This window comes from Geotrypetes seraphini, chromosome 8 (assembly GCF_902459505.1).
Source record: "Geotrypetes seraphini chromosome 8, aGeoSer1.1, whole genome shotgun sequence".
Taxonomy (NCBI): domain Eukaryota; kingdom Metazoa; phylum Chordata; class Amphibia; order Gymnophiona; family Dermophiidae; genus Geotrypetes; species Geotrypetes seraphini.
Window position 1 is genome coordinate 110,496,078 of NC_047091.1, and position 25,771 is coordinate 110,521,848.

The 25,771-nt window shown below is 45.0% G+C and overlaps 1 protein-coding gene across 7 annotated transcripts in view; it reads left to right on the forward strand.

Annotated features, from left to right (window-relative positions):
* MATK (megakaryocyte-associated tyrosine kinase) overlaps window positions 1-25,771 on the forward strand; it is a 77,394-nt gene that overhangs the window by 49,195 nt on the left and 2,428 nt on the right. For 2 of the 7 annotated variants that reach the window (XM_033957176.1, XM_033957175.1), the window contains exons 9-13: window positions 441-525; window positions 1,539-1,612; window positions 2,372-2,567; window positions 13,059-13,145; window positions 16,678-17,248. In XM_033957176.1, coding sequence (XP_033813067.1) covers window positions 441-525; window positions 1,539-1,612; window positions 2,372-2,567; window positions 13,059-13,145; window positions 16,678-16,860 — 625 coding nt within the window. In that variant the 3' untranslated portion in view covers window positions 16,861-17,248. Of the gene's footprint in view, window positions 1-440; window positions 526-1,538; window positions 1,613-2,371; window positions 2,568-6,676; window positions 6,917-13,058; window positions 13,146-16,677; window positions 17,249-25,771 lie in introns of those variants that run through there. The other 5 variants (XM_033957177.1, XM_033957179.1, XM_033957180.1 and 2 more) reach the window with 5 other exon arrangements.

The following is a 25,771-nucleotide window of genomic DNA, read 5'->3' on the forward strand; positions in this document are numbered from 1 at the left end:
TTTAAATGATATGCAGACAGCAGTCTGAAACATTGAATCTGTTCCAGTTTCTCTCTGAGTGATCTCACCCATAGACCTCGTTGTTCAGACACACTCCCATATACCCTTGAAAACAGTCTCACTGTGAATTAGAATCACTGGTAACCAAACTTCTTGTTAACCCCCTATCCCCCTCCTTCCCACCAGCCAATTTTATGATATTCCTCATGAATACCCATGAGAAATATTTGAATATGCAAGCCTATATCCTCAAAACCTGACTGGAGGTAGAGTGCTGAAGACAGGTTTCAGCAGCACTGATTTAGATGGGGGAGGGGGGCTGACCATTACAATTTCTACGAAACAGAAAAGATATGCAACTGCACATTTTCTCAGTCAACCCAAAGTCTCATGTTTGACTCGTGTGTTTTCTCCTCCTGTGCCTTTCTCTTGTGCTACAGGAAGGTGCAACACAAAAACCTTGTGCGCTTACTGGGTGTCATTTTGCACAATGGCCTCTACATCGTCATGGAGTTTATGAGCAAGGTGAGGATAAAGACACAGAAAATTGGGCACTCTGTCTCTAATGCCAACTGGCTGAAGACTTCCATCTCCCAAAGACAACTGAGTAATGAAAGAATAAGATGTGTATTTGGAGCCCCCATCTTAGATCTGTTCCTTTTACAAACTCCATTACTTCACAGAAAACATAGACTTTAAAATATGAGATATGTTTCTTCTCCTGATAAGAGTTAGACTACTATTAGTAATGATTAGAGAATGACACGGTGATAGAATTCATTACCGTTCCCTTGGGATACCATCCCCAAGTCATTCTTTAAGGAGAGAGGGAAGAATCAGAGTATGAATGATGGTGTAAAAGGACCAAGCTTGAGATAGACTAAAGAATGACACCAGATGGTTAGAACATAGGACCATAAGTGTTGTCATACTGAAGGTCCAATAAGCCCAGTATCCTGTTTCCAGCAGTGGCCAACTCAGGTCACAAGTACCTGGCAGAAACCCAAAGAGTTGCAACATTCCAGAGCTGAGACTATGATGTCATAATGCCTCATTCTACCAATGCCTAAAAGCCAACCTCATCAATGATGTCACAATGGGTTCATTATCCTATTCTTAGCTCACATAAGAATCAGAGTATGACTAGGCATAGCCACCGACTCCTAAGCCTTTCATTGAAGAATACTGGTATAGAAGGACTGAGGTTGAGATAGATACTAAAGATGACATGGAATTCTGTCACCGTGTCATTCTCTAGTAATGATATCAGCAATAGGTGAAAACCACATCTTGAGCTTAGTAGTCTTTTGTTGCTATGTAGTAACTGAATCTAAGAGGGACTTGGGCAACTATGAACTAGAAGGCACAGAGTAGCCACAAAGGACCAAGGTCTCATTTCCCCTTCTCCTTGTTCTCTGGTAGATTTCAGTCACCTTTACAGTCTGTTGAATGACTCCAAGATCTACTCTAAGTTTTGGGTCTTGCCTCACCCCTATTCTTCACTAATTTCAGTGTCTTCTTTTTCCATCCTATGACAGGGAAGCCTGGTGAATTTTCTGCGCACACGGGGCAGGTCGGTGATCCACACCGGACAGCTCCTGCAATTTTCTCTGTGAGTTTAGGGCCTGCTTCTCTCTCCTTCACTTGCCCTCCATTTGTTATTGCTCTAGCATGGCTCTTGCTTACTCCTGGTGCTAGTGGCAGCCCTAGTGCCCTGACAGCATTCGTTACACCTGCAACTTAGAAATCACCTGTTATGCTCCAAACCCAAAATATGACTGGAGAAAAATCACAAAACCCATTTCCCTTCCTACTGGTATCCCATAAACCCTGCTGAATCTCTGGCTAGGCCCTTCTCTTTTTATAAATGAATGAATGAATGATCCCTAGACTTCCTGTTTCTGAAGCTGACACTGTTTTTCCTTCCATCACCTCCACAGGAAGGCTTTCTTATCTGTATGCCACTTCCATTTGTCATCATCCTGCTCAGTCAATATTTCTCTCTCTCTCTGTCACATGTGTATGCTTTTTATGTCTGTTCTTTTCTATTTCATTTTTCTTTGTGGTAATTTAAATATATGTTATAATGACTATCATTGTAATTCCTTCTCTCCTGTAACTTTTTTTATTCTGTATATTGTAAACTGCTTTGCTAGTTATGGTGATTTATTAAGACTAATATTAAACTTTGAACTCTTTTTGACATATAATTATAGTTCTCCTCACAAAGTAATGCTTCTGATTTCCTCTCACATACTCGCCCTCTGTTGTTCACTTTCTCCCTGTGTATCCATATGACTCCCTTTAAACCTCTGGCCCACTTTTGTTTTGTTTCTTTTCCTATTGGCACGGTTGTGATATGCTGCAAAAGGAATGTCTCAGATGGGATGGATTACCTCGAATCTAAGAAGCTGGTCCACAGAGACCTAGCTGCCCGCAACATTCTCATATCCAAGGATAATGTGGCAAAAATCAGTGATTTTGGCCTGGCCAAGGTGGACCTGAAATGTAAGGACCTCACCCGGATTCCAATCAAATGGACAGCGCCAGAGGCCCTAAAGCATAATGTAAGCAGGAGACTGATAGACTAGCAAGACAGCACACAGATCTACTACTAAGCAGATTTATTTTATGTTCTTATGTACCAAAGCAAAAGAGACTGTGGAAAAGATGTTCTTGATGCAGGCTTTTATTTTGTCTATATTAAAAGTAGTAACAATCCACATGTGCAAAAGATGAAGGGGACCCAACGCAGTCCATGTTTCAACAAACACGTCTTCCGCAGTGGTCCTAATGTTTGCTATTAGATCAAAATAACAAATGTGGATGTTGAGAAATCAACATAAACCCAGATGTGTGGATTGTGTTCCACAATCTGCACACACAATTTGAGTTTGTAACTGAGGTAACGGAGAGTGAAGTGACTTGGCCAAGATCACAAGGAGCTGCAAGTGGGCTTTGAACTAGGCACCCCTAGTTCAGTCCACTGCTATAACCATTGGGCTAGTCCTCAGTTTACCCAATAGCTCAGGGAGAATGAGTCTTCTATCCCAGTGCATTCTGGGACATGTAGTTTAAATATCAACTGAACCACAAGCTCTTGTATTTATTATGATGGGGATTGTATCTTGGTCTTTCCTTGGTAACTGAGTAACATTTGGTAGGTGACTAATGAGGTTCCTGTGCTCTGCAGTCATCGGTAATCAGAAAAGCAGGTGTACTCAACTCCTGGCAAAACCACAGCGAAAGAGATGCAAACCAATAAGCTATAATAGAGGAAATTTATTTGGTGATTAAAAATGACTCAACACGATTCGTATTTTGGCCAAAGGCCTGCATCAGAAGTCCAAAACCAAAATGAAGAATAGGCATTATAAAACACATATAATAAAGACGCTAATGAATATAAATCACAGAATGGTATACAAAAAAAAGTGAATAGTAAAAGAAAACAAAAAGATATGAATCAAACTATAAATGCAAAATGGAGTGTTTAGAATGTAAATCAATTTGTTTATATTATAATAAATTTAAAACTTAGCAATATGCAACATGGAAAAAATGCAAAATACAAATACAAAATAAAAAATGAAAAGAATAATGAATGAAAAAAATATATATAATAAATAAAAATAATAATAAATGAAAAAAATGAATAATAATAATTAAGAGCAACGTTACCAAAAGCATAGAATGGATTGGTGATGTTCTAAACTGTTTTAATCACAATAGTAAGTAAATGGCAACTAAATGAATAAATGGAATGTGCATAAGTAAAACATAAATAGTACAACATGAAATATAAAATGAACAGAAGTGAAAACAAGAAATAAATAAGAAGGTAGTCATTGCCCATGTGCCCTCCCTTAGGGGGATCATTGGTTTGCAGCAAATGATGGCATGAAAAGACCACATTAGTGCATCTAGTTGACCCATTTTTGATAGATGGGCATATACTGTGCATTGCAATCAATATATATATATTTGGAACCTATATCGCTTAAATAATGCTACATTTTTCAATTTCAAAAGTATACAAAACATTAAAAAATCTCACCTTCCAAAAATAATAAGCATAAAAAGTATATACAGTAAAACCTTGGTTTGCTAGCATAATTTGTTCCAGAAGCATGCTTGTAATCCAAAGCACTCGTATAACAAAGTGAATTTCCCCATAGGAAATAATGGAAACTCAGATGATTCATTCCACAACCCAAAAACTTTAATACACAATGCAATACTTGTATTGCAAGACCTCGCTCATTTAGAACAGTTACTACACTCCCAGAGCGTCAGAGAGAGAAGAACCATCGGCTCAGTTGTGATGTGTGTATACTGTATGTACTTGTATTGCAAGACATTGCTTGTATATCACGTTAAAATTAAATAAAATATTGTCTTGCAAAACACTTGCAAACCAAGTTACTTGCAATCCAAGGTTTTACTGTATATATATCATAAAAAGTATATACTATATATATGATAAACAGGACTCAGTCAAAAAATTATCACCATCCCTGCCAGTAATGGAGTAATCACCAACATCATAGCACCACCTGTCTTCCTACCTACCGGAAAAATAAAAATTAAATTACGAACTGTTGACTTGTTCTTGCAGAATCAATCCAAAAATAAATACAATTGAGAGAAAAAACATTTTTAAGCTAAATATATAACTCAATTCTCAAAACAATAGAATCACAAAATAAGAGAATTCAAGTAGATTCCAAAAACACTGCCCTGATTTGCTCTGCCGCATCTCTGATGATGTCATCAGGGTCGTGCCAGAATAAATTAGGGCAGTAGAAGGGCCCGAAGCAGCATGTGAAGACTGCTGCACACACTGCTGGAATCGCCAGGTTTGTAGTCGGGACCGCGGGAAGGGAAGGGAAGGGGGGGCGGCAGTAAGGGACTAAGGGAGCCGGACAGACCGCGGGAAAGGAAAGGAGGATAGAGGAAACGCTACTGCTGCTGCACAGGGAAGTGGTGTGGGGGAGGGAAATAGAGGGGGAGGGAATGATATTTTGGCTGCTGCACAGGGAAGTGGTGGGAGAGAAATGCTGCTGCATAGGAGGCAGGGAGAGAGACAGATAGATAGAAAGACAGACAGACAGACAGCGGGAGGAAGGGTGACAGAAAGAAAAGAAGAAAGACACAGGGGCAGGGAGATACACAGAAAGACAGACAGACAAAGGGGGCCAGGGACAGAGACAGACAGAAAGAAAGACAGCGGGAGGGAGAGAGAGACAGAAATAAAGACAGACAGACATATATTCTAGCACCCGTTAATGTAACGGGCTAAAATACTAGTGTGTGTATATATATATATATATATATATATATATATATATAAGTGTGTGTGTATACACACATATATGATTTTGAGGTGAGATTTTTTTTATATACTGTACATTCCTATTTTCAGCCCAGCACCAGCAACCTTTCCCTGCATTTAAATATCTTTTTCCTGATTTTTGTACCCTTTTCTTGTCTTATGTACCCAGAATAATCTCTACCATCTCCACTGACAGGTCAGTTCAGGCCTTGACATTTTCCTCTGGTTCTTAATCAGCACTACACCAACCAGGGTCAGTGCCAAAAACATATCAGGGCCAGGGTGGAGGTCTGGAAGGGGATCCTCAAGCTTGCTGGCAGGCTGTGACATCTTCAGCCCCTAGAGGATTTGCTCTGTTTCCACATCCTTAATGCCAGCCCTGAATCCATAATCAATTTTCCCTTAAAAATCCATACCACTATCAAACTAGTAAAGCCATTTTCCAAAATATCATCCTGCTCATGCTCCCTGAAAATCAGGTTTACCCATGATCACTCTACGCAGGTAAGCCTAATGTCTTTCTTGAAGCCATTCACCATGAACTATGCTGGACGGAGAGCAAAAACCAGTCTTCACATTGGTTATTGTCATCTAGTCTGTCAGATTTTTAGGATTATCCTGACATACAGTATATGCATGTGATATAGTGACATACATAGGAAACAAAGCATGCAAATATACCGTTCTATTTGGCAAATTCCTTGCTTAATCAGATCACCTCTCTCAGGTATTTTTTTTTTTTTTCTTCCCCTTATAACCCCATTGTATTATGTAACATCTTTTTTCTCTCATGTATTCTTTCCCCCATGCTTCTCCAATTCATGATGTAACTTCTTTCTTCTTGCATTTTGTAATTCGCTGATTGTCCAGCCTTCTTTCTATGTGAACCGCCTAGAAGTCAGTTTGACTATGGCGGTATAGAAAAATAAAGTTATTATTATTATTATTACCTTATGCATATTTATTAGGAATATTTGAAAAGCTGATGGGCTGGGGTCTGAGGGGTCTGAGCAGTGCGAGTACCAGGGATGTAACCAGAAGTAGGAGGGCAAAGTAGGACTGAGGAGGCCCCTCCCCCTTCCACCAACACAACAGCCACAGCAGCCATTTTATAAACCACAAGTGTTTAAGCCCATTACATTAACAGGTGCTAGAGTAGATGTGTCTGTCTGTCTTTCTTTCTCTCTCTCTCTCTCCTTTTCCGCTGTAATGTTTTCACCCTAAATCCAGACCAGCTACTCACACACGAAATACGGCCTAGTCACTGTGATTATGTTAAAAGAAACAATTGACTTTTAGGGAAATACATTTTTAGCTCTTTCTGTTCTGTTTATTTTTAAGGAAGCCTGTGGTTTGCTTGATTCATGGAATAATCTGTGGTTAGCGGATTTCTAAGTATTGTCTGAACATTACAACATGCGTCCTGCCATGACAGAGCAGAAAAGAGCTGGGGATGAACCCTCTGCTTATCTATCAAACATAATCTAATCTAATCTAATCTAAGGCTTGGTTTTATATACTGAGACATCAATCCAAGAAAGCTTGACTCGGTTTACAATAGTTAACTTAACAAATAAAGACCATGAGGAATGAAACTAAGTTTCGGAAGATTAATTTTCAAAGTGTTTAGCAAATAAAATGGTTTTTAAAGATTTATGAAAAAGTTGAAGCGAACCAGAACTCCTTAAAAGGAGTGGGAGATACCACACAGCTTGAAAAGAGAAAGAAAAGATAAATATATTCTTATGTACTGACCTAGATGGAATCACTTTCTCTCTGCCTATGGTTCATACTCATGACATTAAATCACATTTCAACTTTTTTGATATACCATTAAGTCACAAAATATCTAAGTGTTTTTAATTAAAAGGATATAAAAGAAAAGGGCAGAATATGGAAAAGAGACAAGAGGTGGCTTAGGTTAGAATTGCAATGTTAACATGTTAGTACAATAAAAATGGATAATGATGAGTCTGATTTTCTAACCGCCCTATATTCAGTGCTATTTAAGTGGCCAGGAATGGCACCTGGCTGATTAAATAGCTTATCCCAGGACATGCAGGCTGCATATTCTCACGTATGGGTGACGTCACCGACGGAGTCCCGGTACGGACTACTTTAAAAGTGCATCGCCACTTTAAGACTTTAGAAAATTTGTGATAGCCTGAACAGCAAATGCGTGAGTGTCTTCCTGCCCGACATAGGGCGCATGGTCCCTCAGTTTTTTTGTTTCCGCGGAGCTAAGAAGATGCTTTTAACGAACGTTTAACTTTTCTTGCCTTCTCGCTCTTGAAGCTTTCTGACTTTTAGTCAATTTTTTCCCCTTTTTTTCTTTAGTATTGTTTTCTTTAAAAAAAAATAATCTCTTTTTAAACTTTAGCTCGTCTTCAAGTTTGACTCGGTGGGCCTACTCGTTTACTTCAGCCTCCAACCTTAAGTTTCCTCAGCTGTTGTTTCCCCTCCATGACAAGCTGTTGACTGAGTTCTATCTAGCGAAGTTGTGTTCCAGCTTCTTTAATCCTTTTGAAGCCACTGCACTGCCTTCATTTTTTCTAAAAAAAACAACCCAAAAAACCCCAAACCCAAAACAATTGGTGGGAAAGAAAGAAGCAGAAGAACAGGTTCTTCATCAATGGACTTTCTCATCCTCCTTTTCTGAACTTCCCTGCACCAGAGGTGTGGAGTTGAAGTTTTGACGTCGGAAGATCCAGCGGCATCATATTTTGTTAGCATAGATTGCCTGATGTCAATATCAACTCTGACGCCGTTCTTGGCGACACCACACTTCTCGACACCAGCAGTACCGCCTGCCTCCGGTGTCGTCTTGTGCTGTTTGTGTAATTGGACTTCTCCATTGGGACTCAGGTCACACTAGCATTGAGTCAAGTCATGCTGACCTTGAAATAGTCCTTTAAGCACCCGCTCCCGAAATTGAAGAGTGGCTGGATTAGGCCTCATTTTCATGGGACTGGAGAAGTGACACCGTGGGTACCGGTGATAACGCCAATGGGACTGGTGTTTGGATATGTCCCATACCTGTCACCTGTTCCTGTGAAGTGCCTTGTCTTTGATCATCTCGGCACCGGACCTTGACACTGATGGTACTGGCGACAAAGCAAATGGTACCGATGTTTATTCCTTCAGTCTCAAAACCTTGAGCTCCACTTAAAGTTCAACTTGTGCTACTTTTGATGCAGTCCCGTATGTGACCAGTCCCGATCTGGGGCTCGACGTCAACCTCATCTGTATGGGACATGTCAGCGATACTGATGAACAGTCTACGGTACCAGTGTTTTTCTTTGCAACTGGGACTCAGCTTTACCATACTGTTTTCATGTAGTTTCATCACCACCCGGTTCCGACCTCATCCTTATGGGACAGGAATGTGGCACTCATGGTACCGAACAATAAACTAGCAGTACCGGTGCTCTCCCATATGCAACAGATTGATAACTTGCTATGGGAGGAATGTATGTATGTCTTTTTTTCCTGTATCCACTCGGTATCTGCAAAGCAGCGGTACCGGTATTTACCCTAACGCAAAAGATACACAACTTGCTTGGGGAAGAATTGAGTGAGCATTTCCTGATGCTGGTGTCAACCAAAATTTTTGCCTGTGTTGATATCGATTCTTCCGGTGCCACTCCGGTCTGAACCTTCGACACTAGTTGCATCTGCAGTGGAGTCACCATTGGTGCCGCTGCTTCTTGTCAAAGACTCAACACCGATGACTCGCCGATACTGGTCTTCTTCCATGATGCTGCTATTTCTTCAGCTTTGACTTCAGCTGCTCACAGCATTATCTTCCGCGGCCTGACTCTGCTTCTTCAGTCTTAACACATTTTTTTATGAAACTATTAACATTTTTTCCTTTTTTAAAGGAGATTTTTCTCTTTAGATTAGAGTCTCTAATTTTTTCCTTTTCAGGGGTTCTATGAGACTCGATTTCTACAGAGTGATTCCTATTTCTGCGTTTGATACACCTTAACTTTGTGAATTGCTAGTGCAATCTACCTTGAAGAAGTCTTCAGGATCTAGTGTATGTATACCTGCTGGTGTGTGCAATATTCAACTCGCATCAGCCTTTTTTGACGTGTTTCTTCGGAGCATATCCTCCAAATTAAGACTTTCGTTTCGGTGTTGCTATGGAAGGAGAGTCAACATTCCTACTGTACATCGAATTGATACACAGTGTCGTCTTCCGCTGCTTGACTCTGCCTTCTCAGTACTTACATACTATTAGAAGCATCAATGACCACTGACGGGAACTAACAAGGGTGGAGAGCCTATCAGTTTTCCCGTCATTATAGTTTTGTCCTTGATTTTGCTGCGATACAGGATCAACCAGGTGTATTCGTTTTTCATTCTACTGTTCCACTAATGTTGCAGGATGTCTGCTTGGGAATATCCAGACTCTTCCTCAGTTCCCTACATTCCTTTATACTTCATGCCAGAGATTTGGGAGTGGCTGTAGGGGAGGAGGAGGCCGCTCAATCCTTTTTAGGATAAATTTTCTTCTCCTGGTTTTCATTGCAGTATTTTTTCCTCTTATGTTTTGAGTCCTTTAGCCTTTTGGCCTTGGGATTTTTGTCTTTCTGCCGCTAACCGGCTCTTGACATCCTTCATTTCTAGGGGTCTGGAGTTTTTTTCTCCTTCTCACTTGATTGGTTTTCACACCTTTCGGTTCTGCTGTTTTTTTCACACATAGGTGCAATATTCTTGCTCTTCCTGAGTTTTCACTTTTTGGATTTCAGGGAAGCCTCTTTTTTCCTGGATTCATTCCTTAGGGCTTCTTGTATGTGCTTACGCTTTTCAGTCACCTAGCACAGTTTGCACTATCAGGCCCTTCTTACGGCCTCACATCTTTTGTAATATTAAGAAGGAGTGCTTGCGTTTTGTGACTCCACCGCTCTGCCATCTTCGGATTTTTCTTTTCCGGTACGACTACTACACTTCAATTTTGATGGTGATTCTACCATGGGACTCCAGAATTTGGCCTTTTTCTCTATTGAGAGCATTTCTTCTTCTGAACTTGCTCTCTTTTGCCTTTTCACAATTTGAACATTTTTTGCATGGCACTTGAAGGTTTTCAGGTCACATGACTTCCCTGTGTCCTGGAGCATTCCTCCCAAGACTTTGTCTTTACTTTTCCACTGTCCATGTGACACCACTGGCAAGGCTACTTCTTTGCACCCATCAGTGGACCCTTGCTTCTCAGTGGTCTCAAGCGACGGATCGTCTCTCACAACATATATCTGTGCCATCATTTCTTTTGCAATTGCTTTGATGGTGGATGACCTCTTCCAATCTCTCCAGAGGTCTCCTTTTTCACTTACTCCCTCATCACATGGTCATCACGGCGGATGCTTCCCTTTATGCCTGGGCGAGGGGGGGGGGGGGTTATATGGACGATCTTCAGATTCAGGGTCTTTGGACATCAAGAAGCAAACATTTCACAAGCTCAGGGTGATTTTTTTATATCCTCAAGGCGTTCCATCATCTTCTCTGGCCCCAAGTCTTCCTCCTTTGTACAATCAAGTAGAAATGTACTGCATCATCAAACAAGGAGGTACGGGCTCTTTCCTGTTATGTCAGGAGGCCCAAAAAGGAGAACAATTCCCTAGCAGACAAGCTCAGCAGAATTCTTAAGCCTCACGAAGGGACTCTCAACTCTGCAACTCTCCAGTCCATCTTTGCTCAATGTGGGCCCCCAGAAGTGGACTTGCTTACAGCTCCTCACAATCACCAGTTGCCCCAGTTTTGCTCCGGACTTTACTCTCCTCTCCGCCTGGAAGCAGATGTCTTGCTCCTGGATTGGACAGGCCTATGTATATATGCAATTTCCCCAATCCTCATCTTGAGAGCTCTGTTCAAGGTCAAGAGTGAAGCAGCCACTATGATTCTCATTGTTCCATGGAGGTCCAGGCAACATTGGTTTTCCCTTCCATTTCAACTGAGTTCCAGGGAGCCCATACTTCTTCCAGTATTTCCTACTCTGCTTACTTAGAATCAAGAGTCTCTTTTACATCCCAACCTGCCATCACTACACCTGTCAGCTTGGCTTCTCTCGGGCTGAATCCATCTACCTTACATTCCTCTCAGCCTATTTTACAAATTTTTGATGCATCCAGGAAACCAGCCACTCAACAATATTATCAACGAAAGTGGACTAGGTTCTCTTCCTGGTGTCTCCTTCATCATCACGATCCAACTTCTTTATCAGTGGATTTGGTGTTGGATTATCTGCTTCATCTCTCTGATTATGGTATTTACATCTGTTAGAGTCCATCTCAGTGCAGTTACGGCTTTTCACACACCAGTTGCAGGAATACCTCTAACTGCTCACTTTTGATCTCCAGAGTCATAATAGGGCTTTTCAATGTCAAACCACTTCTTCAGTCCCCTGTTGTCTGGGACCTTAATGTGATATTTTCCAGGTTGATGAAGCCACCTTTTGAACCAATGGCCACAGCTCATCTCAAGTTTCTCACCTGGAATGTGGTCTTCTTTATTGCTCTCACCTCTGCCAGGAGGGTCAGTGAGTTACAAGCCTGGGTAGTAGATCCACCCTCTACAGTTTTCATCATGACAAGGGGGTTCTACGTACGCATCCATAGAATATGCTGCCTGCTTGTCCTGGGATAAAGCACAGTTACTTACTGTAATAGGTGTTATCCAGGGACAGCAGGCAGATATTCTCACAATCCACTCACCTCCCCGGGTTGGCTTCTTAGCTGGCTTATTTTAACTGAGGGATCGTGCGCCCTACATCGGGTGGGAAGGCACTCACGCATGTGCAGTTTGGGCTATTGCGAACTTTCTAAAGTCTTAAAGTAGTGATGCACTTTTAAAGTGGTCCGTACCGGGGCTCCATCGGTGACGTCACCCATATGTGAGAATATCTGCCTGCTATCCCTGGATAACACCTGTTATGGTAAGTAACTGTGCTACTTAGCTGACTAAGTGCTAATATTCAGTATGAGATGCCCACCGAATATTAGTGCTTACAGGTTAACCCAGTCACTGCATAAATAGCAGCTCTACTTTTGGCCCCTTTCACTTAGCTGGCCAACCGATGAACATCAGCTTAACTGGCTATGGGCCCCTTTTTAGGGAGGTGTTTGGGTGTTGCATAAGTATAGACAGCTCACCAGGTCGTGCAGGTGCAAGGCCGGAGGGTTAGGACATTGATGGGAAGATAGGACTTCGATGAGAAACCTGGGGGCCGGCAAGGGGGCCCCTTCTGGTGATTAAGGCAGGTCATGACCTGTTGGGCCGCCGCGGGGGCGGACTGCTGGACGGGATGGACCTCTGGTCTGACCCGGCAGAGGCACTGCTTATGTTCTTATGTAACCGTTGCTAAGGTAAATCTGCAGTTATCGTGGTAATTCCCATAGTAACAGGAACCCATTGCTGTTCTTGCCCAGTATTCCCACAGTGGTGGTTGTTCGTTCCCTTGTAGTGCCGTGGAGACACGAAGTTCATGTGGGGGCAGGCTTGGGGCAGAACAGGTCAGGGCCAAGTGTCCTCCTTTTTTTAAAGAGAAAATCTGGTAATGCTAAGACTGATTATGGCCTGTGAGGACAGAAGACTGTGCCAATGAGTATCATCTGGGGCATCAGAGACACGCTGCCACATACCTGGGCAGCTGTCTTCTCTGATCAGTCTAAACTAATATGCAGCTTTTGTTTATGTCTGTGCGTGCGTGTGTATTCTTCTGCAGAAGTTCTCAACCAAGTCAGATGTCTGGAGCTTTGGGGTTCTTCTGTGGGAAATCTTCTCCTATGGTCGTGCTCCATACCCAAAGTTGGTAAGTTTCCCCTTTCTGCTCCTAGGATGGGACGATGAAAAGGGGAGGAGGGAACACACTTGGGTTGCTGTTTTCTGTCTTGTCAACATGCAAACTGAGAGATGATGCCCTAAAATCATGGGGGCTCTCCTCTCTCCTATTACATATCAGTGTTTGCCCTGGAGGGGTAACAAAGGGCCAGGTATTTAGTCACTGGGAGGCAGCCCAGATATGTAGCTCCTGCAGTTGGCGATGACTGCAGATGTTCAATAGCAGAGTGTTTATAGCAACTGGCATTGAATATCGGGGGTGGGTAGTAAGCAGATGGTCAGTATTTCCCTGTCTGTCCTAGTGGGCTCACAATGTAACTAGGGTACCTGGGGTAATGGAGGGTTAAGTGACTTGCCTAGGGTCACAAGGATTAGCACTGGGATTGAAACCGTAACCTCAGGTTGCTGAGGCAGCAGGCTTTAACCACTAGATCACTCCTCCACTCAGACTGCTATTTATGTGGTCTGATTTGGCTGCTAAACTTAGCTGCTCAGCACTAAAAATCGCCAGTTATCGCGTGATATAGTTGGTTAACTTTTAGCCACTAACCATGAATATTCAGTGGAGATAACCAGTTATCTCACACTGAATATTTGCATTTAGCTAGTTATGTACTATTTAACCAGTCAGCACTGTTTCTGGCTGGTTATATAGCACTGAATATTGGCTGGAAAGAGTTTAGTTGATCTTCTCATATTCAGAGAGCTAGGGAAACAGTATTAAATCTTTCTCTCCTCATCAGTTCTTCAGTCTGTTATGAGGTTTCTATGTTTATTGCAATTGGATCAGGTTTATTGCAATTGGATCAGGTTCCTGATAGTATCTTCAAGAATTTATGATGTCAGATGTGGGCCTCCTTCTCCCAGATGCCATTGTGTGTGTGTGTGGGGGGGGGGGGTCGATATTCAGTTGGCGGCAGTATGTTTTTAGCTGCCGGCAGTATTATTCCTGGATATTCATTGCTGGGTTATGTCTTGGCACTGATATTAAATATCCAGGTTTATGTAACCAGCTGTCTTTTATGTGGTTAATTGCATTCAGCACTTAACCACATAAGTGACACCACATAAAGATAGGAATGACTTTTATGTGGTCCGCTGAACTTAGATGGCTAAGAGCCCCTTTTACAAAGCTGCGGTAGCGAGGTGCGGCAAATGTGACGTGGCCCATAGAAATTGAATGTGCATTTGCTGCACAGGAATTGCTACCATGGCTTTGTAAAAGGGGACCTATGTATTGAATATCAGCACTTAACTGCATAAGTGCTGAGTCCACCTACGGATCACCCACAAAATAGCCAGTTTAGCAGTCTTTGGTAATATGCTGAAGCACTAACCAGATAAGTGCCATTGTCAGTGGATTGCCCCAGACAAATAATTTAACTAGACAGGAGCCATTTCTGGCTGGTTTGAATCATGTTTAATATCAACTTTGTGATATTTATTTAGGGGGTCAATATTCAAAGGGACATGTACATCTACCAACAGTCATTAAGGGCAGTTCAATTTATGTATTTAATTTTCAATACTGTTCTCCCAGGGGAGCTCAGAACGGTTTACATGAATTTACTCAGGTACTCAGCATTTCTCCCTGTCTGTCCCGGTGGGCTCACAATGTACTTGGGGCAATGGGGGGATAAAGTGACTTGCCCAAGGTCACAAGGAGCAGTGTGGATTTTGAACCCACAACCTCAGGGTGCTGAGGCTGTAGCTTTAACCACTGGGTATCTCCATTAGGCGCTCTGAGGCAACATGGCAGGAGCCTATATTAACCCTTGGCCTCCTATGGCACCCTGTGGCTGGTTATGTGCACAGGAGTCAGGCCAGAAGAACATTATCAGGTAAAAAGAGGTAAAAATCAGGTATCAGGTAAAAATCAGGTAAAAAGGACAACTAGAAATTCCCCCTTTACCAGTATATTAAGGGTTCTGGGACACTGATCTCCAGAACTAAATGTATGGAGGTAGCCAACTGCTTAGAGAAATTATCTGTCAGCTCCCAGAAAACTATTAACCAGAGATAGAGTTATCATATTTGTGAAGACAAGAAAAGAGAACACACGATCCCATCCACACTCCACCTGCTTCCTTGGTCTCCCTTGCTAGGATTACCAGACGTCCAGGAAAACCCAGATATGTTCTCTTTTTAGAGGACTGTCCTGGTGCCCGGAGGGATTGCCAAAATCTGGCAGTTTGCCTGGGTTTTGGAAGTCCACGAGCTTGGGGTTGTATCTGGAGGCTCTCTGTGCATGCACGGACATCGACATAACAACATGCGTGTGATGTCATGGTGTCGATGCTGACGCGTGTGCAGAGGTCCTGCTGACCTCAGGGAAGAAGACAGGTTCAGCTGGGGGCAGAGTTGGAGGTGGAACAGGGAGGGGCTGGCCAGGTGTCCTCTTTTTATAAAGAGGAAATCTGGCAACTCTACCCCTTCCCATCCTCTGTACTCTTTTAGTGCTTTCTCTCTCTCTTTCCCATCCTCCAACCCTCCTCCCCCACATGTGCTTCTCTCGCTCTCTCTCTCTCTCCTTCCAATCCCCCTCTACTGTGGGTGCTTCTTTCTTTCTCTCTCTCTCCTTCCAACCCCCCCCCCCCATGGGTACCGCTTTCTTTCCTTCCAACCTCCTCTCCTGCTGTTTCTGTCTCTCCCCTCCCATCCAGCACTACCCTACTCCATGCTCTTTTCTCCAGCACTCTCTCATTTCCATAATGCTTTCCCAGCCCTCCCTCCCCATGCTGTTTCTCCAGCCCCCTCCCTTCATGCTGTTTTTCCAGTCCTCTCTCCATGCTGCTTCTCTCCTTCCCTCCCTCCTCTGATGCTGCTTTCCATCATGACCTCTCTAGTTCCTGACTACCCCACCTACCTCCTCCCTGGGCTCGGTCGCTGTAATTTAATCTGCGGTAGCCAGCAGCATTGCATCACATCTGCTCATGCTTGGAGGCTCTCCAGACGTGGCCTGGACTCGGGGAAGAAGAGATTAGGTTTGTGTGGGGGCAGAGCTGTGGGGCAAAATAGGGCTGGGGTAGAACAGGGTGAGGCTGGAGGTCGAACAGGGTGGAACTGGAAGCGGAATGGGATAAAGCCACATGTTCTTCTCTTTGCAAGAAACAAATCTGGTAACCCTACCCACAAAGGAGATATTGGGCAGCTCTTCTTCATCTCATTGACTCCAAAGTGGCCCTTGCTTAAAAATTAATGAAAACCACTGTCTTAGGGAGATAATCGTGCCACTGCATGCGGACTAGGCAGCTTTTCTTGGACATCTGATGCAATATTGCTGGTGCTGGCTTGTAACTGTGGCCACTTTGTATTCTCCTTTCTCTGCTCAGTCCTGGGGGAGTTTGCAATGTCACACATTCACACCCCCCTCCATGGTTTCTTCTATTAGCCTACCCCCACATTATCTCCGCATCTGTCCAAAGCATATTTGCCTCTAAGTCTTGACTGAAGTGTCAGCACTAGTGCAGTGCCCTTGACTCTGCTCTCCCTTGTCTCCTCAGTCTTTGAAGGAAGTGTGCGAGAAGATAGAGAAGGGGTACCGCATGGAGGCCCCTGAACACTGCCCTCCCTCCATCTGCATCCTAATGAACAGCTGCTGGGAGATGGACCCAGGGAAGCGACCCTCCTTTAAGAAACTGCGGGAGAAGCTGGAAAAGGAGCTGAAGGCCCAGCAGGAAGGATAAGGAAAGAAACTGTGTGACTGGTGGGAATATATGTATCGTGACCAAGGAATGTAGAAACCAGAGTGCTCCAAGAGACACACCTGGGTGATCAAGCTGGGAACACCACCTGCGCAGTATATGGAAATCTGGGATGGCGAATGAAGAGCAGAGATAGTCTGTGAGCTGCTGAGCAGGGTACTCTGAGACTGGACCTGCGCACTGGAGCCAGCTCTGTGGGTGCCAGTATTGAGCAAACTCCTTGATTGTGTCCAGAGAGGGGTGATTTCTATTGGATTTAGCACCCCCAATCGTTTTGAAAAGTTGGCTCCTATGCCCCTATGTTTCCTATTTATAAAACTTGCATTAAATGAGGAGTGGAAAGGTTCTCTCTTCCCTCTCCAAGACTGTTTGCAAGGTTCATGGTCTCTGTCATTGGCAACATATTCTCTGACTTAAATCATTTGAGAGCAGAGCTAAGACACTAATAAATGATACTTGTGCTGTTCCAGGTTTCCCATACAGCATGTCTTTACTTTATATATATATATATATATATATATATATATATACAGTGGTGCCTCACACAACGAACTTAATTGGTTCCAGGAGCAAGTTTGTTATGTGAAACGTTCGTTATGTGAAACGCGTTTTCCCATAGGAATACATGTAAAAAAAAATAATTCGTTCTGCAGCATAAAATATGCTAAGATGACATAAAAAAAGATAAATTTTTGGTTATTATTTTTATTTAGATACATCTAAAAACATAATTGTTTTTTAAAACAACACACATTTTTTAAATTTAAAGACAGACTAAGTAGAGTCTAATTTTACAGTGAGAGAGGGCAGAGTCTCAGCGGCAAAAACTGGGACTTAACTGTTCATTTTTTTTTTTCTACCGTGTTTGCCCGATGATAAGGCAGGGCCATCAAATAAGACAGCCCCCCCTTTTTAGAAAAAAATGTAAAATAAGGCACCCCCCCGCAAATAAGCCACCCACCGATACCTGCGCTTACCCGAATCGGGTGGTACGGTGGGTGACTCCGTGTGGTCCCTGGCACCCCCGACACGATCGGGGCAAGAGGGAGCTCAAGCCCTCTTGCCCCCCCGACTCCCCGACACGATCGGGGCAAGAGGGAGCCCAAGCCCTCTTGCCCCCCGACTCCCCGACACGATCGGGGCAAGAGGGAGCCCAAGCCCTCTTGCCCCCCCGACTCCCCGACACGATCGGGGCAAGAGGGAGCCCAAGCCCTCTTGCCCCCCCCCCCGACTCCCCGACACGATCGGGGCAAGAGGGAGCCCAAGCCCTCTTGCCCCCCGACTCCCCGACACGATCGGGGCAAGAGGGAGCCCAAGCCCTCTTGCCCCCCCGACACGATCGGGGCAAGAGGGAGCCCAAGCCCTCTTGCCCCCCCGACTCCCCGACACGATCGGGGCAAGAGGGAGCCCAAGCCCTCTTGCCCCGCCGATTCCCCAACTCCCCGACAATATCGGGCCAGGAGGGAGCCCAAGTCCTCCTGGCCACGGCGACCCCCTAACCCCACCCTGCACTACATTACGGGCAGGAGGGATCCCAGGCCCTCCTGCCCTCGACGCAAACCCCCCCTCCCCCCAACGAACGCCCCCCCCAAGAACCTCCGACCGCCCCCCCAGCCGACCCGCGACCCCCCTGGCCGACCCCCACGACACCCCCAACCCCCTTCCCCGTACCTTTCTGTAGTTGGCCGGACAGACGGGAGCCAAACCCGCCTGTCCGGCAGGCAGCCAACGACGGAATGAGGCCGGATTGGCCCATCCGTCCCAAAGCTCCGCCTACTGGTGGGGCCTAAGGCGCCTGGGCCAATCAGAATAGGCCCGGGAGCCTTAGGTCCCTCCTGGGGGCAGGGCCTGAGGCACATGTAGTGCAGGGTGGGGTTAGGGGGTCGCCGTGGCCAGGAGGACTTGGGCTCCCTCCTGGCCCGATCGTGTCGGGGAGTCGGGGGGGCAAGAGGGCTTGGGCTCCCTCTTGCCCCGATCGTGTCGGGGAGTCGGGGGGGCAAGAGGGCTTGAGCTCCCTCTTGCCCCGATCGTGTCGGGGAGTCGGGGGGGCAAGAGGGCTTGAGCTCCCTCTTGCCCCGATCGTGTCGGGGAGTCGGGGGGGCAAGAGGGCTTGGGCTCCCTCTTGCCCCGATCGTGTCGGGGAGTCGGGGGGGGGCAAGAGGGAGCCAGGCGGAGAGAGGGCAGTTAAACGCAGTGCCTGCGCGGAAGGATGCAGCTCGGGCGACTTCGTTGTGTGAAACGAAGTTCGTTGTACGAATCAAGACATAAAGTTCGTTGTGCGCAGCGTTCGCTGTGCGAGGCGTCCGTTATGCGAGGCACCACCCAACCCGACCATGTGCCTCAGGCCCTGCCCCCAGGAGGGACCTAAGGCTCCCGGGCCTATTCTGATTGGCCCAGGCGCCTTAGGCCCCACCAGTAGGCGGAGCTTTGGGACGGATGGGCCAATCCGGCCTCATTCCGTCGTTGGCTGCCTGCCGGACAGGCGGGTTTGGCTCCCGTCTGTCCGGCCAACTACAGAAAGGTACGGGGAAGGGGGTTGGGGGTGTCGTGGGGGTCGGCCAGGGGGGTCGCGGGTCGGCTGGGGGGGCGGTCGGAGGTTCTTGGGGGGGGCGTTCGTTGGGGGGAGGGGGGGTTTGCGTCGAGGGCAGGAGGGCCTGGGATCCCTCCTGCCCGTAATGTAGTGCAGGGTGGGGTTAGGGGGTCGCCGTGGCCAGGAGGACTTGGGCTCCCTCCTGGCCCGATATTGTCGGGGAGTTGGGGAATCGGCGGGGCAAGAGGGCTTGGGCTCCCTCTTGCCCCGATCGTGTCGGGGAGTCGGGGGGGCAAGAGGGCTTGGGCTCCCTCTTGCCCCGATCGTGTCGGGGGGGCAAGAGGGCTTGGGCTCCCTCTTGCCCCGATCGTGTCGGGGAGTCGGGGGGCAAGAGGGCTTGGGCTCCCTCTTGCCCCGATCGTGTCGGGGAGTCGGGGGGGGGGGCAAGAGGGCTTGGGCTCCCTCTTGCCCCGATCGTGTCGGGGAGTCGGGGGGGCAAGAGGGCTTGGGCTCCCTCTTGCCCCGATCGTGTCGGGGAGGCGGGGGGCAAGAGGGCTTGGGCCCCCTCTTGCCCCGATCGTGTCGGGGAGTCGGGGGGGCAAGAGGGCTTGAGCTCCCTCTTGCCCCGATCGTGTCGGGGGTGCCAGGGACCACACGGAGTCACCCACCGTACCACCCGATTCGGGTAAGCGCAGGTATCGGTGGGTGGCTTATTTGCGGGGGGGTGCCTTATTTTACATTTTTTTCTAAAAAGGGGGGGCTGTCTTATTTGATGGCCCTGCCTTATCATCGGGCAAACACGGTAAAAAAAAAAAAATGAACAGTTAAGTCCCAGTTTTTGCCGCTGAGACTCTGCCCTCTCTCACTGTAAAATTAGACTCTACTTAGTCTGTCTTTAAATTTAAAAAATGTGTGTTGTTTTAAAAAACAATTATGTTTTTAGATGTATCTAAATAAAAATAATAACCAAAAATTTATCTTTTTTTATGTCATCTTAGCATATTTTATGCTGCAGAACGAATTATTTTTTTTTACATGTATTCCTATGGGAAAACGCGTTTCACATAACGAACGTTTCACATAACAAACTTGCTCCTGGAACCAATTAAGTTCGTTGTGTGAGGCACCACTGTATATATATATATATATATATATATATATAAAGTAAAGACATGCTGTATGGGAAACCTGGAACAGCACAAGTATCATTTATTAGTGTCTTAGCTCTGCTCTCAAATGATTTAAGTCAGAGAATATGTTGCCAATGACAGAGACCATGAACCTTGCAAACAGTCTTGGAGAGGGAAGAGAGAACCTTTCCACTCCTCATTTAATGCAAGTTTTATAAATAGGAAACATAGGGGCATAGGAGCCAACTTTTCAAAACGATTGGGGGTGCTAAATCCAATAGAAATCACCCCTCTCTGGACACAATCAAGGAGTTTGCTCAATACTGGCACCCACAGAGCTGGCTCCAGTGCGCAGGTCCAGTCTCAGAGTACCCTGCTCAGCAGCTCACAGACTATCTCTGCTCTTCATTCGCCATCCCAGATTTCCATATACTGCGCAGGTGGTGTTCCCAGCTTGATCACCCAGGTGTGTCTCTTGGAGCACTCTGGTTTCTACATTCCTTGGTCACGATACATATATTCCCACCAGTCACACAGTTTCTTTCCTTATCCTTCCTGCTGGGCCTTCAGCTCCTTTTCCAGCTTCTCCCGCAGTTTCTTAAAGGAGGGTCGCTTCCCTGGGTCCATCTTAGCATATTTTATGCTGCAGAACGAATTATTTTTTTTTACATGTATTCCTATGGGAAAACGCGTTTCACATAACGAACGTTTCACATAACAAACTTGCTCCTGGAACCAATTAAGTTCGTTGTGTGAGGCACCACTGTATATATATATATAAATATATAAATATATATATATATATATATATATATATATATATATATATATATATATATAATATATGGGGCTTTTAACTGGTTGGCTTTCTTAAGCCTTCCTGTTTGTTTGGTTTTTTTTTTTGCTGAACACAGTTCCAACAGTTGCTCCCTTCTCTTCCCATAAGCTCCCTACTCTGCTCAATCACCAGTTTCCATGTTGTCTGAGTATTATCCACGGGATTCTGTATAAGTTGTGCAAAGATGAGCGTAGAAATTTGGGTGCAGATCATAGATCTGCAAATAAGCTAATTAGACACAATCAGTAATTGGTTAACAATCACATAAATGGTGGTAATTATAAGTTACACACACATCTGGCTTACTCTTCTATAACACACGTGTTTAAATTTGTGCACTTAACTACACAGCATTTGGCAGACATAAATGCTCACACCCAACGTTAGGTATGAAATGAACACTATGCTAGCATTCTATTAAGGAAGCTTTGTGCAGAGCATCCTTTACAGAAAACTAGCTTAGTGTGCATCATTTCATCTCCTATCTTTGGGCACCTTTTACAGAATCTAACCCATGGAGGATAACTTTAGAAGTGGCTTAAGCATATAAACGGTGTTTTTACATATTCAAATAGCCACTTGTAGAATTGTCTGGGGCAGTGCATAGTAAGGGGGGCAGACTGCCCTGGGCGCTGTCTTGGTGAGGGTGCCGACACCTGTCCACCCTCTACGTCACACTCGTGCCCTCCCTTTCCCGCCCCCCCCCCTTTGAATTTTCACCAATGCGAGCAGCTACTCTGGCTTGCTGCTCATGCTAGCCCTGCTCCCTCTGAAATTACTTCCGGGTCACGGGGCCAGGAAGTGACATCAGATGGAAAAACAAAACCGGCGTGAGCAGCAAGCTGGAGAAGCTGCTTGCGATGGCAAAGATTTAAAGAGGTACAGGGTTGGAAAGGAAGGGTGCGAGTGTGTTGGGGGCAGGCAGAGAAGAGAGCACAGGGGGGTGCTACCACCCCTCGCTACACCACTGGTCTGGGGTATACATGCATGAGGGTGGTCACTCAGAAACACAGAGCCTATTTTTTATAACTTTATTCTATATTATGTGATATACACATAGGTGTTCCCTGGGGAAAATAAAGGGCAGATTCAGGGTAAGACATATGTTCCTATTTTATAAAATGCAAGCCCAAAATTATTTCTGCCTTAGAGCAGAATGTCCAGGGGGAGACTTTTTTGTGAACATACCTAATTATATAAGTTGCTTTATATAATATAATCCAACCAATTCTTCACTAAGATTATATATGTAAAAATGGATCTATGAAGTTGTAAAACGTTATGTCAGTTTGATCATCAAAAGTTGATCTTTAGACAGTAACGGACAAAATGTTTCACAACTTTTTCATAGATTCATTTTACATTTTTAAAAGAATATTCTTCCAATGAAGTCTTTCTTGTTTGACTTGTCCATATAAGATATGCATCCACTTATCTGAACTTTCAGGAAACCTCCCTAGGCACAGCATGCATGGGGTACCTATGTGCCTGCCGTGCCTAGATTACCCTCCACAAGGGCCAATACTGCTGTGTCCCTCTGCACTTACTGAGGCCAGGGGTGGTGGGCAGTGTTCCTTCTAAGCTGGGCGGGAGTCCTCCACCTATATTCCTGTCGGGGGAGGTTGTTGTTTCAATATTACATTTTAAATAGGGAAGGATGGGCAAGTTCTGCAGAACTCTAGAGAACTTACCTGTCCTTAGCAACTGAAAACAGAATTGAAGCATCACCCCCCACTGGCAGCAATGAAGCTGGAGAACTCTTGCATAGCTTAGAGGGAACATTAGTGGTGGGTTTGGACTAGGTCCTGGAATAAATTGTCTTTAAACCATTATTAAAGGGGATGAGGAAAATCTGCTGCGTATTCCTGAGATAAGTGACGTGATATCTATTGTACTCTTTTGGGATCCCACCCCGATAACTGTGACCTGAATTGGCCACTCATGGAAACAGGATATTTAGCTTGATAGACCTTCAGTCTGTTCAGGTAAAAGTGGCATAGTCAGACAAAAAATTTTGGGTGGACCTATAGGCAAAATAGGTGGGCATGAAAATTCCTCTCTGCCCCCCCCCCTTCCCTCTGGCACCCCAAAGCCAACTTAAAATATAAATACATTAACTGGAAAGGATATTTCAAGCCCCACCAGCTGAGGACCTCCTCCAAAGGCACCCAGACCCAGGCTGTTAGCAGCAGTGTTCCTGAGCTACTGATGTGGGCACTATTCACATGCTCAGTTCTCGTATGTAAACTGAACATGCGCAAAAACTGAGCACACACAGGGTGCCGACATCAGTGGCTCCAGAACACTGCTGCCAATTGCTGAGCTGAGCAGAAGGGAGTTCTGGGTGCCTTTGAAGGCTGTAGTAGTAACCAAGGCTGCTGCTGGGTGGGCCTCAGCTGGAAATGGATGGGCTCCTGCCCACCCAGACCCAGCCATGACTACACTACTACCCAGTGAAGCAACGTTTATATACTTAAAGCAGCAGCTGTGGTTTTCTAGAGAGGGATGAAGATTTTATTTATTTATTTTATTGGAATTTATTAACTGCCTCTTCATGATGAGATTCACCTAAAATGTTTACAATACACTGAATAGAAATCAGATACACTTCTCCCTCCATATTCATGGGGGTTAGGGGCGGAGCTGACCCGCAAATATGGAAAAATCGCGAATAACTTTTTATATGTTATTGCATCCAAAGTACTGTGTGCTAAAGAGTAAAAAAACAATAATGAATGTTAAAATATACAGAAAAACCACACTATGGGTCAATAGCATACAAAATGGCAGGAAATAATGTGAAAGCACAATGGGCACGATTGACTAAAACATGGAGAAAAGTGAAGCCAAGAGGGGTGGTGAACAAAAAAGGGGGGGGGGCTTACATAAAGTCGGAGCGCAATAAGAATCTGGATTTTTCAGATGGAAAATCTGGTAACTCTACTTACATCAGGGATCGGCCAATGATCAAAATGACCAAACTTCAAGGATCAGAATCAGTCCTAAATCCTGAGCACCTCTGTGTTTTGAATATTGGCCAGTATGTATGTATGAGTGAAGTCTGTTCACAATCTGCCCCACTTTCACCCCCTGTACATATCTACCTACATAATACATACCATTATATCATGATGCATACTTTTAAGCCAGTTGGTATTTTTTAACAAGCCATTTATATGCTTATTTGGCCACATATACCTGAGCATGTTTAGAAATTACCTCCTAAAATTCCCCATGTACTCTGCATCTGCCATATCTGCTGGCAGATGAGTAGGAGAGAAAAATAGCTTGTTTGTCTTTGAAAATGACATGCTGGTCTCTGACAACAACCTACACTCACCTGTGGGACACCACATTAACCTTTGTAAGCCTGTAAGTATTTTTAGCTGAAAGGTGAGAGGGACAATTTGCAGCAAAGCCAGTAGGCTATCTATCTGGGTAAATAGTGCTGAAAATTGCCATCTTATGAGATGATTCATTTCCCTTTGTATTAAGGCAGCGTATCGCAAACTGTGTGCTGCAGCACACTGGGGAGGAGAAGAGGCGCTGGAGCCATCTGATTGGCTACAGGACCTGCCTCTCACGATAAGAGATACGTCCTGTAGACAATCAGCCGGCACCAGCACCTCTCCTATCCGGCACTCTTCCCTGCTGGCACCCTCACTGGCATCTCGGAGCCTGTCTGAAGGGCTTTTGTGCAGGCGTGGACATTGACGTGATGATGTCATGTATGCATGTGATGTCATTATGGTGACGCCCGCGCACTTCTGGGTACTGTGAGCTGCAGTTACTACCTTTAGCGTGCCACAGCTCGAGAAAGTTTGCAGGACACTGTATTAAGAAATAGGCAGAACTATTACGTTATCCTGTGATTTGTAGTGTATTGGTGTGGCTAGTTCCAAGCACTGCTTGAACTGAGCAGATAATGGGTGGCAGTGAGAGAGCTGAAGCAGTAATAATCCCTTCAATCTTTTCCTTAGATTTGCTATGTACACATCACTCTCCCTAAGGCACCACCCTCACCTCCTTAATGCCTTAAGCTCTTTATCTGAGTAGCACTCTGAGCTGCTTGGATACCTTAACTCCACTGACCTTGGGGCACAGACTGTATATCTGTTGGATTCAAATGGCCTGTCACCTGCAGTATCCTCTTTCAACACACTTGGAAAAGTTAGAGTATTAAATGGTAGGTCCGACCCCACTAAGATGGCCTTCATACTAAAGTCCATGAAAGGATCACCTCTGAAAAATCTTGAAGGGGATGTATGAGTGAGCAGAGTTTGAAGAGTGCAAGAGAGGACCTACTTTTTCATGAAGAGTAGCCTAATGGTTAGGGCAACAGTCTGGGAACTAGAAGAACTGGCTTGGGAAATTGGAAGACCTGAGCATTCAAAT